We start from the raw sequence: 16,168 nt of genomic DNA, 5'->3' as shown, positions 1-16,168 counted from the left end.
CCGCCGCCGTGCCGTCGCCGTGCTGCCGCCGCGCCTCCGTCACGGCCAGACCACCTCCTGTATTCAGGCCCGTTACACCCACCAGCGGTCGACCACCCAGTTACCCTCCTCTCGCCTATCGTGTCGTGTTAATTAATATCACTCCGCGCGTGCCAACTACACACCCCCTCCCTCTTCTCTTGCCCTTTTACCTCTTCCTGCAGACTTTCCAACTCTTTACGATAAAAGCCACGGGATATATGAACGTTCTCCGTGCTGGTGAACGAGTAAATTCGCAGCAGAGGGAGAAAGAGAAAGAGGGTAAAAGGACAAAGGACGAGAGTCACGGGCGCGACCACACCCCTTCCTTTCCTATAGTAGTCTTCTCTCCTGCTGCGCTTTGCGCGAGGGTGCATGCTTGGAAACAATGTGACGTTCGCGTAGGTGCTAAACCGGGAACACGAGAGACAGACAGAAAGACTCTCGAGCGCGATCCTCTTGGCTCTCTTCGCGGTCCTTCGCCAATCTCGATCTTCGTATCATCCACGGGAAACACTTCTCGCCTCCCTCGCCACTTCTTCAGACATCGAGCAGATTTTCTATTCGATCGTATATCTCTGAATCTCTCCCTATCCTCTAGATCGTGTATAGTTCAGTTGTATCGGCTACGCCATAATTCGATTTTACCCCACCTATCTAAAGCTATTGTGTTCTCGACTTTTGTACATTCGCCTCGTTCTTGGAATCCTAGAATATTCTGCGGGAATCGAAGACCTAGGAATGGGTTTAAATTCCGCGAAAATCGGCGGGGGTGGTCGCCCATAAATCCGAATGGACAACGCATAACGTGGAAAATCTATCGTCGACCACCTTGCAGTTTGTATACGCCATTCTTCGTTCAGTACTGTTGCTAAAAAGTACTAAAGCGTGTACTCTACTACTCTACTCTATGGTACTCTGAGTGTTGTCGCATTAATCAGCATCGTTATAGGATACTTCGATTTAGAATATCGTAATATAACCGGGACTATCATAAATCGCGATAAGATCGTATTTACGATATATTTGGGGCCGGAAGCGTACGCGGCAGATAAGATTCAGCAAGGAGCTGATATGGATGATGAAACAGTTTCAAATATACGCACAGAAAAATAAGAGACACGGGAACGGTTCTGGGGTAATTGAAACGCTACTTACCCTCTGATCTACCGTTCCCTCCTACACGTGGGGCCTTGGCGTTACCAACTTGTTTACGATCGCATAAAACGTTCGCGAAGAAGCGAATACAGTCAGTACTAAGATCGGAATATCTACGATACCGGAGAGCCGATTATGCGAATTTATGTCGTCTCGCAAATTACGTCTCCGGACGAATAATAAATAAGCGTGTTCGTTATTTTTAAGGCAGACCTGTGCCTTTATCACAGTGTGACATTGCAACAGGAATAGAGATAGCGAGGAGTACTCGAGCCATAGTTTAACAAGCTTCTTGCGAACAAACGAATCCTTCGCTATACAATTTACCGTGCTGACGTTTAATCTTAATATAAAATGGAGAGAACGATCGAGTGTAAGAAAAACGCCGGATTCAGAGTTATTTTACCTCGAGCATTGTTTGTCAACTTTGCCTCGCAGAACCAACAGACGCAAATCTGATCATCCGCACGACAACCGTTTATCTTTAACAGGCGACTTATCCAGCATTAGTCGACAACCTTTCTAACTATGAGTCTCAATACTTAAGTATCTACGTTGCAATGCAAACAAAGTCATTAAACCGAAACTATTTTCGCGACAAATAATACACAGTGGAGGTAAGCGTATCCGGGAAGTTTGGGCCATTGAACCGCGTTACTAGCGAGTACAATGAACGACAAGCATAGACGATCGTCGACCAGTCCCGTCCAGCCCCGTTACCGATTTCTCTGACAGATATGTCTCATTTCCCGTAGGAAATCGGGTCGATGCAGAAACAAGGCTGCTCGTTATAATTACCAGTTTCTTCAGCTGCGAAAACCGAGCTCAGGAATTTTTAATTACACAAATATAAAGGCACAAAATGTGCGAACAAAAATTGAGCGCGACTAAAGAGGACGTACGCGAGTAATTTGACGTCCCATAGGACGGTTGTTCGGAGAATACAAGCCCACCACTCCCATTCCGTGGTATGGAACCGTATGCCACGCCAGACTACACCGCGTGTAGTCGTGCTCGTCTGTAAAAAATCCGCACACGCAAATTCAAGCGGCGACGATGCACGTGCTCGGTCATACACCGGTGAAGAGGTCAGCCGTTAACTCCGATCGACCCGTCTTCCACGTAACGAATAAGTACTCTCGGAGGCAACCAGTCGTGATAACGCGTGTAACGCCCCAACGATCCAACGTTTTAACGGAATCCATAGAAACGCAAAGATCAGAATACCACGAAGAAGTTACGTGGAACTGGTCCGCATGAAATACGGGATAACAAGGCGGAGAGCAGTAAGTCGTTGTTCGTGGTGGTGTCATAACGCGCTGTGCAATGACATCTCGCTATTACGAGGCATATTGCGCTACACACCACCACTTGTAATTCCTTAATGACTCGGAATGCCGGCTCTCTGTTCGAAGGGAGTGAAAGTCGCGGTTGAACGCGGCCCTCGCGATATACACCGAAAGAGAGAGAGAGAGAGAGAGAGAGAGAGAGAGAGAGAGAGAGAGAGAGAGAGAGAGAGAGAGAGAGAGAGAGAGAGAGAGAGAGAGAGAGAGAGAGAGAGAGAGAGAGAGAGAGAGAGAGAGAGAGAGAGAGAGAGAGAGAGAGAGAGAGAGAGAGAGAGAGAGAGAGAGAGAGAGAGAGAGAGAGAGAGAGAGAGAGAGAGAGAGAGAGAGAGAGAGAGAGAGAGAGAGAGAGAGAGAGAGAGAGAGAGAGAGAGAGAGAGAGAGAGAGAGAGAGAGAGAGAGAGAGAGAGAGAGAGAGAGAGAGAGAGAGAGAGAGAGAGAGAGAGAGAGAGAGAGAGAGAGAGAGAGAGAGAGAGAGAGAGAGAGAGAGAGAGAGAGAGAGAGAGAGAGAGAGAGAGAGAGAGAGAGAGAGAGAGAGAGAGAGAGAGAGAGAGAGAGAGAGAGAGAGAGAGAGAGAGAGAGAGAGAGAGAGAGAGAGAGAGAGAGAGAGAGAGAGAGAGAGAGAGAGAGAGAGAGAGAGAGAGAGAGAGAGAGAGAGAGAGAGAGAGAGAGAGAGAGAGAGAGAGAGAGAGAGAGAGAGAGAGAGAGAGAGAGAGAGAGAGAGAGAGAGAGAGAGAGAGAGAGAGAGAGAGAGAGAGAGAGAGAGAGAGAGAGAGAGAGAGAGAGAGAGAGAGAGAGAGAGAGAGAGAGAGAGAGAGAGAGAGAGAGAGAGAGAGAGAGAGAGAGAGAGAGAGAGAGAGAGAGAGAGAGAGAGAGAGAGAGAGAGAGAGAGAGAGAGAGAGAGAGAGAGAGAGAGAGACGCCGCCGCTGCCTCCAGCCTCGAAGACGAGAACACGACGATATCGCCAAGCCGTTTCTTCCCCGTGTGTATCTTTCTTCTTGGTGAACCGGGACACGTGTATGGCAACGTCTAACAAAGTCGATACGAGAGCATCCATCATCCTCCGAAAGACGTCTACAAAATGGTCTGATAAATAGTAACGTAACGTACGTCAACGAGCGCATTTATAACGTTTATCTGCCGGCTATCTGGTACCGTGTATCGATACTTCCTAATCGAATACAAAATTTCCAATCGGAAACCTTGCTGTCGTTTACGATCAGTCGACCATTCTTCGATCCGGTCAAGTCGATTTTACCAACGTAAGCCAGCAGAGAACGCTATGAACGACTTATTTTCTCGCATCAGGGCCGCGACAGTGGAGGCGACGAGGACGATTACGTGTTCTGGAAGGACACAAGAGGGGACAACGAGACACAACGTAGAACGAAACAGAGAAGCAAGGAGGATAATTCAGTGACTTCGAAGCCGGTTTTCCATGGCAGCCTATCACGAAACTCGCGAGCAACGACGAACAAGAGGGATGAGTCACGGCTGCTCACTCTTCCCACTCTTTCCACCGTGTGGCGAGGTTGCAAAAAAAGAAAAAGAGTCTGCGAGCAGCAACACGAAAGACAGAGAACAGCCAGAAGATGAAGAAGGTGGTAAAGAAACGAGGAGATTAGCCCTGACGATCTCGAGGTTACGGTTCGCCTACGCGTGGCCAGCTCGACGACCTGAGGTACGACCGAGAAAAAGGAGATAGGTCAATCTCGCTACTTATTATAGATACTTTAGATAGATAATCTTATTACAGATATTTTACGATGGATTTATAACGGACGATGGCGAAACCAAGAGCATTTTGTCGAACAGACATTTTGCACGCGTTTCGTTTTTAGAATCGCTGCTGGAAATCTCAGACGTTGTTTAAACAGAATCGTACTCGATTACTTATCGAGTGTACGTCATGTTATCCGTGCTGCAACGTAGATCTCGATCGACGATAAAGCGAAGGATAAAGGGATTTTGCCGCGTCATAGCAGTCGACGCTTTAAGTTAACGAAGAAGCACTTAGATAGTACAATTAACAAAAGGTTTTCGATAGTCGTCGATCGGGGGAACCGAGCTATAAATATCCAAGCAGTAAAATCGGTACGTGGCTGAGTATTATAATTGACTTTGTTAACGCTGATCGTTCCACTATTCGTTTATCATTTTTTGTAAAATAAATCTTTGATAATCACGAAAGGTTCGAGATTTATTAGACGTCTCGAGGCCAATTAAACACCGGCCGAGTTTCCGATCCGTGACGGTTATCGCGTGGTCGTTCTCGATTATACCACTACATGCCGATTGCTTGAAATCGAAGAGAGCACAAATCACGCTCGAGCGAGCAGTGTCCTGCGTTACGCTAGTTTCACCGACGTTTCTGACTTCCTTTCTACGCCTGGAATCGGTCGACTAATCGATCGATCGATCGGTCAGAGCCAGACTAAATTTTATTGTTTCACCTCCAGGTCTTTTGCAACGTGTGTTCTGAATCGACCAGATACTGCTAGAAGCAACAGTTAAATTTCCGTTGCTTTGTTTCCGCCGAACAGATTATACATACACGCGTCGTCAATAATATCGTGCTCTATGTTTATTCGAACCTCGCTACCATGATGATAGCTATCAATCGCAAAGACAAATTTCGATCTGAATAACGCTTCCAGAATGCGCCTTTTTTTTAAATACGAGGTAACGTAATTAATAATTCTGTTATCTCTGTTATATTATCGATTCCGATAGTGGTTGCGATTCAGCGCGTTTACGTCGTCGCCTCGATTCTACAGGGACGCAAGAAAAGCGTACAAAGATCCGATAAGGTAAGATTCTTCACTCACCTCTGCAAGAGGCTCCTCCTTGGTGATGTCTCCATTCTTGGGCGCTTCTTCACGGGCAGGCTTGTTCTTGTCCTTCTTGCTGAAGCTGATCGACCTGAAGGACCACTTTTTCTTCATCTATGAACGAGGAAACGGTATCGATAATGATCAAAGAACTCATTACGCGCAACTACGTGTCTTATTCTTCTAAGCTGCGTACACAATAGAATCTGTTCGGGCAATACACGCACGCGATGTATCGTCGACGAATCAATCTATCTGACTCTTCGAAGCTAGTCTTCCTTTATGTATATACTTTACCGTGTAATAAATGGAGTTTCGTCTTCCGTATACCACCACGGATTATTACATATTCCAAGACAATCGACCTCACCTTTTCCTTCTTTTTGGTTTCCTTGTTGTCTGGAGAGGTGACAGTGTTGGGACTAGCTGGAGTGCCTTCTGTTGGTGTTGTGACCTCCGCCGTTTCCGCGGGAGATTCTCCAGCCGGCTCTTGCTTCGTTTCCTCGGCCTTTACTTCTTCCTGCTGAAACAACGAGGAAAAGGAAAGACTTGTTGAAAATCGACTCGAGAGACATCATCTGAAGGTACGAAATGTTGTGGTCCTTTAAATAGTCGAATCCAAAGGAGCAACTCGCAGGGATTCGAAAGTGAACGCAAGTAGCCTGTCACCGACACGGCTCCATCCAGCCAATCGCATATTAACACAATCCCCGTGACAAAATTTGTGCTTGGGTGCTCGTAAAACCAGTAAAATCTGCATCGATATCGATCGGTGTGTGGTGAGGATTTGGAGCACGTGACAGCAGGTGCACCGGCGTTGCAGATTCTTGTAAAAGAATTACAGAGACCGTAGGCGACTCGATCGCCAATCGCGTCGATTCTCGCTTTACTTCGAATATATTGTACATAACTCGGATCGTCGTAAATTCAACAGCAAGCAAGATCTCGAAGGGAAGACCGTATTTTTCTTTCACAGGCGATACGATACTCGAGCAAGTCGTTTCGTGCCGCGTGAATTGCTTTTATTATTCATAAATCGAAGTTCTTTCGTCGAATAAAAAAAGAGATATACAAAGACAAATGCGAAAAGAGGAGCGCGAGCACGCGCATTTTAAATCTAAGTAAACAAAGAGCAAGTCAGCGAAAAATTACCAGGTATGGCGTGGAAAAATACGACTTCGCGGTAAATCCATAAAAATTAGCGAGAGGCGTTGTTCTCGCGCATGGAATTTCGTCATTCGCCACGCTTACGCGAACCGCAGCCGCCCGATTACATCATCGCGTAGGGCGAATTTTACTACACCGTGTTCTCCAAAGCGATGCCGGGAGCTATCGAACGATCGGCGATCGAAGAAAACGATTTGTGTTTGCGCGTGCGAGAAGAACAGCAAGAAAATGGTAGGTAGCGGTGAACCGATCGAGAGGACCAGAGCAAAGAAAAAAAAGCGAGAACGCGCTCTCGCAGCAACAGTTGCGAGACTTATCAGAATGAGACAGCTGCGGCTGTCGGACGACGTACAGGATGAAACCGCGAAAATCTCAGATTACAGAGAACGATCAGTGGTTCTCCAACCGAAGAATCGTAAAGTGAAACGCGGACTTCTTGCAGAGATTATGGATCCTGACTATAGTTCGGGGCATAGCCACGAGTTAAGATCAACGATAAAGAGAAATAAGAGGCGTAATGTTCGTGTACGCGTTTAATCGAAGAACAATACTCGACACTGATTGCTCGGTTTCCCGTAAATAACGATCGGAGCACGTATACTTTGTACGCGATACTGAATTATTCTATTTTATGAATCATTATTTCCGACATTCCTGAGCGTTTCTGGTACAATGAAATACGACGAACGAAGCATTGTTTACCACGCTCCTTGAAGGCCGCGGCGGATCCTGACCGCCTTCGATGGCGTAAACATTAGCTCGCTCTATTATCGATGCAAATCCTCGGGAACAATTCCACTTGGTAGCGTGTTTCATATACTACGAACGAGTTAACTCATCGAGTATATTACATTGAACACCGCTAATCGAACCGGCGATCCAATCATTATTCAGCCACAACGCGACCGAGCTACGAAATACCGTTCAAGATCTTGGACGATCGGAGGAAAATCGAAAGAATCGTCTATATACGGATGCGTTGTCGTTTGCCTCGATTGTATTATGTAAATACCCGGCTATTTTTGTTCTTGCCAGCCAGACAAGAAGACGCGCGCGTCTTGGATATCGCGCTATCGTGACTGATACCGAGGAGAAAGGAAAGAAGACAGTCTGTAGGCTACGTGGCAGAAGCGAAGAGGCAGAGGCAGCAATGTGCATGGCGTAGGCACGCGTTCCTCGTGCAGTGGCATTACGCATACAAGTTCGAAGACTTTATATGCGCCAACGATCCTCATCTACAGAGTCCCTATCCTTCGAGATCTTTCATTAACAACGCGCTCGCATTCGTACGATCGTGCACGCCAAGATAAATTATGAAAAGTTTCAACGATCGTTCGCTCGTTCGTTGGCTCTCGCCTCCCCCTCCCTCCATCTCCCCGTCAATTTTGATTTCGCTTATCTGACATCCTCGATTAACCCACGATTGCGAGGTCATACGTCGCAAAGAGGAGAAACGCGTCTGTTGGTTCGCTCGCGTTCGTTCCCAATGAAATTAAACGCACGTACTCGACTTCATAGTTTTTTCTAGCGCGCAACCGCGATTTAAATATTCATGGAAACGCGCGCCAGTGATTTATCTACGAGTTGATATTCAAAGAGGTACACGACGAGCTAGACCTTGCGCTCGATGCAAAAATTCGCGTTTTTCGATCGAACGGTATTGGCATACAAAGAAATCATCGATTCGAGGACACCGCGATCAACGAGCATCGATGCAGGTGCAGTTTCTACGACGAATTCCACGCGGTTGAATCAGCCCAGGTACTAAAATATCACGCGGTCGCTTTCGACTCGAACGAATCTCGAAACGAACCGGTGATCGCGAAATATTGCAAAATATCGACGTTACGACGACGCGAATCTCGGCAGAGGAATTCGCAACGATTCACACGAGAAACGTGACTGGACAAGGACACCGGATCTACGAATTTCGTGCAGGTAATCGCGAACCTTCCGTGATCGGTTCGATTCTCTCAAAGCGGCAGACGGACCCCGTTTCGTTTCCTCGGCAGCTAATATACAATGCAAACGCGTTCGAAAATGCGCGATTAAATTCACCTTCGGTTTAGGTCTCACCCTGAATTGGCAAGGCTCACGAAAAGATCAGGTGTCGCGTCTTTAACTCGCCCAGGGAATGCGTAAAAAATCGTACGCGGTCTCGTCCCCCGTTCCTCGGGGCAAATTGATTTTCTCGACGCGAAATCTTCCAGCGACCTTTATTGTCGACACGTAGTAGCTTGTCCGCAAAACATCCGATGGAATTCAAGCGGCACGCAGTTTTAATTAGCGGCGACAAACAGATGAGTCGCGTCTCGTATTAATTAATAAACCGAGTTGGTTTTGGACTTCTGGAGAGGGGAAGCGTAGCGCACGATGATTCACTCAGAAAGCGCTTTTCTCGAGATGGTTTACGCTACATAAGCGCCGTTTAAAACATCGCGTGTTCCCGACCAACAGTGGCCTGTCCGACGAAATAAAACTATCGCAAGGAATTCAGGTTACTCGGCAACGTACACACGTTCGCAAGCATCGCGACCGACCGCGAGAACTCTTTCGACGACCGATAAAAAGTTTGACCGAAAAATAGAAAAAAGAACGGTGGCAGGCCGAAATTGTATTTTTAATTAAAACCCGTTAATCCCACGGAAATGAGAGTCAGTTTCTGCACGTGTAAGTGTTGTTGTAAGCACATGTTGTTAAATTACATGGACAAGGTTACGAAAGTAAGGTCCGATCTTCCTATCAGATTGACTCGCGTAGTCAGACCGCAGATATATCTTAAATTATTCGCGAAACACCGGCCGGCGCGGCGCGTCGTAGATCCTCATTGACGAAAAATAAAAGATCAGCAAGCACGCTGGCTGAATGTGGTAGACGTCGTTGAGGCAAACGTATCAACGGCAGGTGCTCGATGCGAGCGAATTCTCTCGAGCAGCGTCTCACTGCCGTACGCGCACCTGGCTCAGAGATTTTGCAAGATTGCAGAGAGATGCCTGGACGAGCGGATGCGCGCCTTGTATTTTAATAGCGGTGGGTAGGTTTAGCGAAAAGGTGGGTAGAGGCGCGCAAACCAACGACAGGACGAAAGATTTATTCGTCTAGGACAGTTAGGTATGCACCGGTAAGAACGTTTACGCGGACAGACGCGGTTACAGTTAGTCGCGAGAACGCGTTACCGGTACGCGTGCACTTCTGTGCTCCGGTGCTACCGAGTCAACACCATTCGGCCTAGACGAAACGGTATTTCGATATTTTTTCTACGCGAAAATTTAGCCAACTCTCCGGTGTTTCCGCGAATCTATCTGGAGCGACGACTACGTAATCTCGGTAAGCCGAGCGTTGCGTCGACATCCCGCTATCTCTATGTGCATCCGGCGCGGCATGGCGATCGCAATATACCCGATCGTGAACCTGTTGCGGCCTCGATAACACGCTTATGGCGAATTAGCGCGGTTTCCGTGAGTTTGTGCGTGAAAGCGAGATCGAGAAATCGATACCGACACCGAGCATTACGTTTACCGAGGCTGTATCAAAAGATTTCGAACCGGGATCCTCGTATATACGTTCCACTAACAGTAGGAGAGAACACTTTCGTTCTCGCGTCGAATAAAATCAACGGTCCGATTTACTCCTGTTTCTAGCGTTTATCTAGGCGAACCGTTACACACCTCTGGAAAGATCGCTATCCTGCTTTCGTTAAGTGGCACAATGGGCGTACTCTGCATGTAAAAACACACTTTTCCAGGAAATTAAATGCACGGCTTTCTCGGGCGAGCTTTATACTACTCGGTCTAGAAATGTACAGCGATCAATACACGCGGACAGCACGTCGCGACGTCGAGTTTTGTGGTGGAGATAATAGAATCGCGACGCCAAGAAGCAGGAAAAATTGGAGACGACCGATAAGCCTTTTTAAATCCCTCGTGTCGTCGGTCAGATGGAGAAGGAAATGGAAAAGGACCTGCTATTAAACGGAAATGAAAGCAAGAGGCAGAAGAGCGGTCTTTCTCTCTCTTTCTCTCTGCCCCTCTTTCACGCGCGTTACCGTATCTAGTGCATGACAGCTGCCGGGGTTACTCAATCGAGGAAATATCAGGTTTCGTCTAGCTGGGAGCATTTCGCGATATACACTGCGAGACGCTTATGCGATTCGACGAGAGTGACAGTTCAAACTTTCGATACAGTATGTTTACCGTTGACAGTCTCCGCGTTATGCTTTTCAGATTTCCTTGATATGGAGATGGATCGACGCTCGCGAAAAATAACACCGATTCATCGACCTGCCGAATGGAACGTGACGGATCGTTGGTGCAACATCCGACCGTTTTAAAATTTTTTACTAGAGCATCCGCTCGTTTCGCAGTAAGACGAGCTTTATGAATTTTTGCCTGCAACGATGAGTTCTCTGAGCGAGTCGAACGCCCGGCGTATCTCCTAGGCCGATCTCGGAATAGCACGAAAACGCTGCGAGCGATGTACACACGTAAGACGCACGTGCGTAACGGGGCGTGTATAGTATACGTGTCGCTCGTCCAACGTTACATAGAACGCCATATCGACGACAACAGACGCAACGCGGTGCTTCCGCTTGTCGAATAAGAAGTCGCGTTATAGTCGGTGAATCAATTGAATTTAATAACCAAGTTGTACATTGTGTTCTAGAAAAAAAATCGAATGAAATGTATATTCGCGATTACGCGCCGTACGGTTTCTTGCTGATTCATTAACGCGTTTCAACGGTCAAAAAGTTTCAACGAGTTCGAGGAAACGTGTTGTAGAAGAACGTTCTACAAGCCAGCGCTGTGTGTCATCGAGAACAAATATGTACGTTGGTCGTAAAGAAACGTTTCTCTAAATATACATGTTCGCACTGTTTCTCCACTGTACCCGCACGTCTACGGCGAATAACAATTTTCGATTCTACTCGATAAGTAAAAAATAAAGCATCGATGTTTCCGACGTATCTCACCTTCTCTTTATCCTTATCCTTTTCCGTTGCATCGTCCTTATCCTTGTCTTTATCCTCGGCCACGTCCGTGTGCGGCGCTATTCCATTGGTGGTAGGCTTCGTGTCGGTCTCTTCGATCCTTTCCAGCTTGCCATCGCCAGGTGCAGCGGCATCACCGACACCTCCTTCGGCGGGCAAACCCTCCTTCTTCGGAGTCGTCGTTATGTCCACGGACCTTCTGCTCTGTCTCGCACCCATCTTTCCTCTTTTTGCCTCTCTATCCCCTTCTGGCTCACCTGTCTCTCGTTCGCGCTTTCCGGATGCTGTGATCAGGTGTCGTGCGTCGAATAAAACTAACCTGCAATCAAGCGGCGAAAGTGAGCGAAGCATCAAGCGCGATAATTCATGTATGGGTTAGCGATCACTGATTTGAGGGGACACGATGCAGTTTATCGATGCGCGGCCCTTCGCATTTGAATATCACCAAAGTACAACAAAAGTAACGTTCGTATAACATTAGACCAAGTTTATCTCTTTCTCGCAGCAGAGTAATTTCTTAATTGGGAGCATGACGACATATTGGTTTCCTGGAATCGAGAGATAAGCGAGCGCGACTCACCGGTATCGTATCGAAATGCGGATAATGTCATACTCGATATATCGTTGTGATTTTCGTACAAGCAGACTTGTCGATTCGCGTTGCAGGTGCAACTCGAATCCTCGCGTCCAAGACCGACTTCGATAGCGCAACCTTCGTGCAAAGCTTTTTCGTTGCCATACACGGCTCGTGAAAGAAACCACAAGGCATACCAGCGATAATGAATAATATATGAACCCGTTGCACGAAAGACAAAGAGGAAAACAGAAAGAGCGTACAACAACGCGATACGCTTCGCGAGAGAAAGAAATTCCTCGCGAATGAAACGTCGAAGGTAATTGCGTTAAAGAATTCAACGAAATCTCTTCATCCATTTGTTAGTTTCTGATATGATAATTTTTGAGTTGTGGTATCGAAAGGAAATCGCTTCGTCGGATAGAAAGGACAAAAAGCGCGAAGCAAGAGGCTCTCCGAACGAGCAGATCTCTCTAATTATCCTGCTAGAAAATAGGCTGCGAGCCGTTAAAAAGACAGGAACGTTGGTTAACGGTTCCGAGGTCGATTCGAAGCTTCTCTCACGGTAAAAGAGGAAGCGATCCGTTGTGTTCGAGCAAGGAGTGCGAAAAACTAGCACGCCGAGGCGAAGTCGAACACGAGACCAGGCGCATTCGTGTGTAAGACGCGTTTAAAGAGCACGTGGCGTGGCTACGCACCGCTGCCCGCCTCGCAGCTACGATGCGTAACGCATCTGCGGCCACGACTACCCGACCACCGGTTTATCCATTGTACCCAGACAGACCAAGATGAAAAATGATCGAGATCTCGACAAACGGATAAATTCGAGGTTCGTTTCGAATCCTTAGCATCGAAACATATGCTGATGATTTTTCGTTAAAAATGTAATGCAACGCAACGTTTCTAACGGTAACTCCGTGACTATCGACAAACACTTCACGGTAAGCAACGCCACCGAGCGATTTCAAATCCGCGAAGGTAAAACGATCGATCGCGCGTCGTTAATGATAGACGATAATTCAAGTTTTACTAAAGCAAAGGTAACACGGCTCGAACTGCGCGCGTATCGTTGTCATTCAATAATAGCATTTGTCTGTGGTAGCCTATTCGCGGTACATTGCACTTTCCAGTTGCGTTCCACGGACCGACCACGCTTGCGCTAATGCGTTAGAAGCTAGTCATCTTTCATGTACCGGGTGATGGTCCGATATCGACGAGGCTACTCAAAACAGAGACGGAAAAAATTCCTGGAAGAAAGGCAGGATATCGACAGTGTTTTTCAATTTGAATTATCTATCGTCTATACTTATCAATAGCTTCGAGTTTATGTAGCGAAGAAGTTTTTACCATCGCCGTTATCTTCACGTAACGGAATAATGATTCACAATAGAGATCCCTGTAAACTGTCGAAACACTCTCACACTCATCGATACCGAATTTTCCGAACAGATTGGAGTACGCAGCGTACAAAGCACAAGTTCGCTGGATCGAAGAAAATACTATTAAAAGTTCCGCTTCATCCATGGAATTCATATTAATAATTCCATGAATCCATGGAATTACGACAAGCAGTTATCGAGGCGAACGTTACTTGGTCTTTTTCAAAGGAAATTCGGTCCCACGAATAAAAGAATTTTCGACGACTTTCCTCGCCGCTCCGAGAATTCCTGTTACGAAATATCAACAAGCAAGGAAACCGTTCCGAGAAAAAGGAAGCGCTTAATTAGTCTCGATCATACATTAGACAGCAGGAAGAAACTCGACAAATATTTATGTTGTTTCATCTCTACCGAGTGTAGCGAGCATATGCAACTACGGGGCACCCACGATGGTATGTCGGTAAAAAATAGATTTAGTGTGGCTAAAGTACATCGAAAGTGGAGCGTTGGAGAGGTCAAAACACGTGTCGAACTATCGTATGCTCGTGGGAAGCATGGAATCATCCCACAGGAAAAATAGCCTTTCCTCTCATAACTCACTCTCGTACCTACTACGATTTATCTCTCGCTGACGTTCCTATATTTAGTATATCGCCGGTTGCAAACTGCATCGTCAGATAACACCTAGTACCCGTTCTCCGTTTCATTCGATGACAGCCAAAAAATCACCCTACGTATCTGTCTTTTCTTGGCATATTATTCCACGGCACAGCTGTAACGATCCCTAACCGCTTCGCATCGGAACACAAAATATCTCACCGTACAGTGTCGTTTATGTGACGCCTTGGACAAGATATCTCGCATATATTTTCATTAGAACGCGAAATGTCTCGTCCAACGACTAGCATAAAATTCAATTCGTAAGACACTGCGTTTGTGAATGTGAAATGGATTAGAAATGTTAAACGAAGGAAATGTTCTGTTTCTGTAAACAAGTGATCTTATTTTTCTGTAGTATGAGATAATTCAAAGCAAGGTATTGTATATAATGTTACATTACGATGACCGATAAACGACATTCAGCCGTAAACATTAAAACGCGAGATATTTCGTTCAAAGCATCGCATGAACGATATTGCGTCGCTAGATATTTCGCCCGGTCTTATGTAAACAACACAACATGACAAGATATCTCATCCAACGCGTATCATGAACGACATCGCGTTGCGAGATATTTCGTCCAGCGAAACGAAAAGAATACTGAAGGTGTACCAGTCACGATGCGTAAAACGTAGTAGAGCCAAGCAGATAGTAGGAACGCGAAAGGAAGTCGGCCGCCATCGAAACCACTTATTTCATCGATTCACGCTTCAAATACCGGTTCAACGACTCACTACGGTAAGTATTGTTTTTCTGGAAACAAGGCAAAACAGCCAAGGGAATCGTGTCATATCTCTGAATCATGAAACGATCCGACACTTAATAAAATGCGATATCCTATCTATCACACGCCATTTGTAATGTATCTTTATTTGCAAAATACCAAGTTCCATGCAAACGTACTTTTCTGTTGCGTCACCCGTAGATTTCGACCGAGAACGGGGAAGAGAGAGAGAAAGAGAATATCGATTTCGATGTCAACCTCCGAATTAATTATCGATTCATTGCGAGCGAATAGTAAAAAATAAAACACGTACTGAGATTTCTTTCTGCAGATCCGCTCAATAGATTAATAGGCACATTCAGAGGTCACTGCCGTCGAACTATTAAGGCCTGAACGACGATGTCACGCCAAGACCGCGTTGGTCAACGTATGGGAAACTAAATTCCAACGGTATATATACACTTTGGAACGATGCTAATGAGACAATGTCTACGACGTTTATGCTATTTCAACGATATTACTGTCGCCGTAGTGTCCTCGCTTTCGATCGCTGTTACAAAACAAGCGCACGTTCCAAACTGTATCTACACGATTCGACGAAACGCTGGGAACGCCGAATTCTCGAGAAACGATAACGATAACATTTTCAGCGTATTTACATAGTGACTCAGAAAATTGTTCCACGAGCGTCCGGTTAATCGCTGATCAAACGCACTTTCACATTTCACGGGTCGTTAAGATATCCGCGTTAGAACATGAAACACGTTTGTAAACGCGATCGTACAACGATCCCGCGATCGTCCCGATTAACGCAACGTGCTGTATTAAATCAAGGACACTGCATCGAAGGCTCGCGCGCGAGTTTTACAAACTTGTCGAACGTGGTACTCGACCAACACACAATCACATCCGTTGAGTCATTAACGGCAAAAAAAACGCATATCAGTCCAACGAAAAAAAGAAAAAAAAGAAAAAAAAGAGAAAAAGGGAAATTCCTTTTCCCTTGTCGCACGAGAGTACGTGCGTGCGAGAGCACGATGCAGGCTTGATTCCCACGGAGTAACGGGCCGGGGGCAACGCCGCATAAACAGCGTACACCCAATCAATCGTCCATTATTTTCATAAGGCGAACACGCCTAATACTCGTGACGCGGGGATGTTAGGTGAATAATTTGTCGTCGAAAAAAGCACATCTGCTCGGGCCACTGTTCTCGAAATTGAGAATTACGAGTGTGCCGAGAGAATGAAGCGACGTCGTCGTCCCGTATTCAGGCGCGTGTCCCGCATGCGTGAACGGATCTGGCGCGGCGCACGTGCGTGCGTACG

General features: G+C 46.5%; 2 protein-coding genes across 10 annotated transcripts in view; one reads left to right on the top strand and one right to left on the bottom strand.

The window, feature by feature from the left end:
- Window positions 1-16,168, bottom strand: part of LOC100743538 (A-kinase anchor protein 200) — a 63,130-nt gene that overhangs the window by 20,450 nt on the left and 26,512 nt on the right. For 6 of the 8 annotated variants that reach the window (XM_012381233.3, XM_033318879.1, XM_012381234.3 and 3 more), the window contains 3 exons: window positions 11,488-11,824; window positions 5,722-5,874; window positions 5,349-5,465 (listed from right to left, as the gene is read on the bottom strand). In XM_012381233.3, coding sequence (XP_012236656.1) covers window positions 5,349-5,465; window positions 5,722-5,874; window positions 11,488-11,724 — 507 coding nt within the window. In that variant the 5' untranslated portion in view covers window positions 11,725-11,824. Of the gene's footprint in view, window positions 1-5,348; window positions 5,466-5,721; window positions 5,875-11,487; window positions 11,825-15,155; window positions 15,478-16,168 lie in introns of those variants that run through there. The other 2 variants (XM_012381235.3, XM_012381237.3) reach the window with 2 other exon arrangements.
- On the top strand, window positions 3,709-5,403 carry LOC112212179. Of its 2 annotated transcripts, XR_004461026.1 has the most exons (3): window positions 3,709-4,201; window positions 4,277-4,614; window positions 5,298-5,403. XR_004461026.1 is itself a non-coding variant. In XM_024365090.2 (2 exons), the coding sequence occupies exons 1-2, from the start codon at window positions 3,959-3,961 to the stop codon at window positions 4,391-4,393; spliced, it is 360 nt and encodes a 119-aa protein (XP_024220858.1). In that variant the 5' UTR covers window positions 3,713-3,958; the 3' UTR covers window positions 4,394-5,193. The 2 variants fall into 2 exon arrangements, 1 of the variants encoding a protein (XP_024220858.1); XM_024365090.2 differs by lacking the exon at window positions 5,298-5,403 and having other exon boundaries at window positions 3,713-4,201; window positions 4,277-5,193.

The sequence above is a fragment of the Bombus impatiens genome, unplaced genomic scaffold, assembly GCF_000188095.3.
Source record: "Bombus impatiens unplaced genomic scaffold, BIMP_2.2 scf_0129, whole genome shotgun sequence".
NCBI classification, from domain to species: domain Eukaryota; kingdom Metazoa; phylum Arthropoda; class Insecta; order Hymenoptera; family Apidae; genus Bombus; species Bombus impatiens.
Note: the sequence above shows the minus strand (reverse complement) of the source record. Positions and strands in the feature narration are given on the sequence as shown.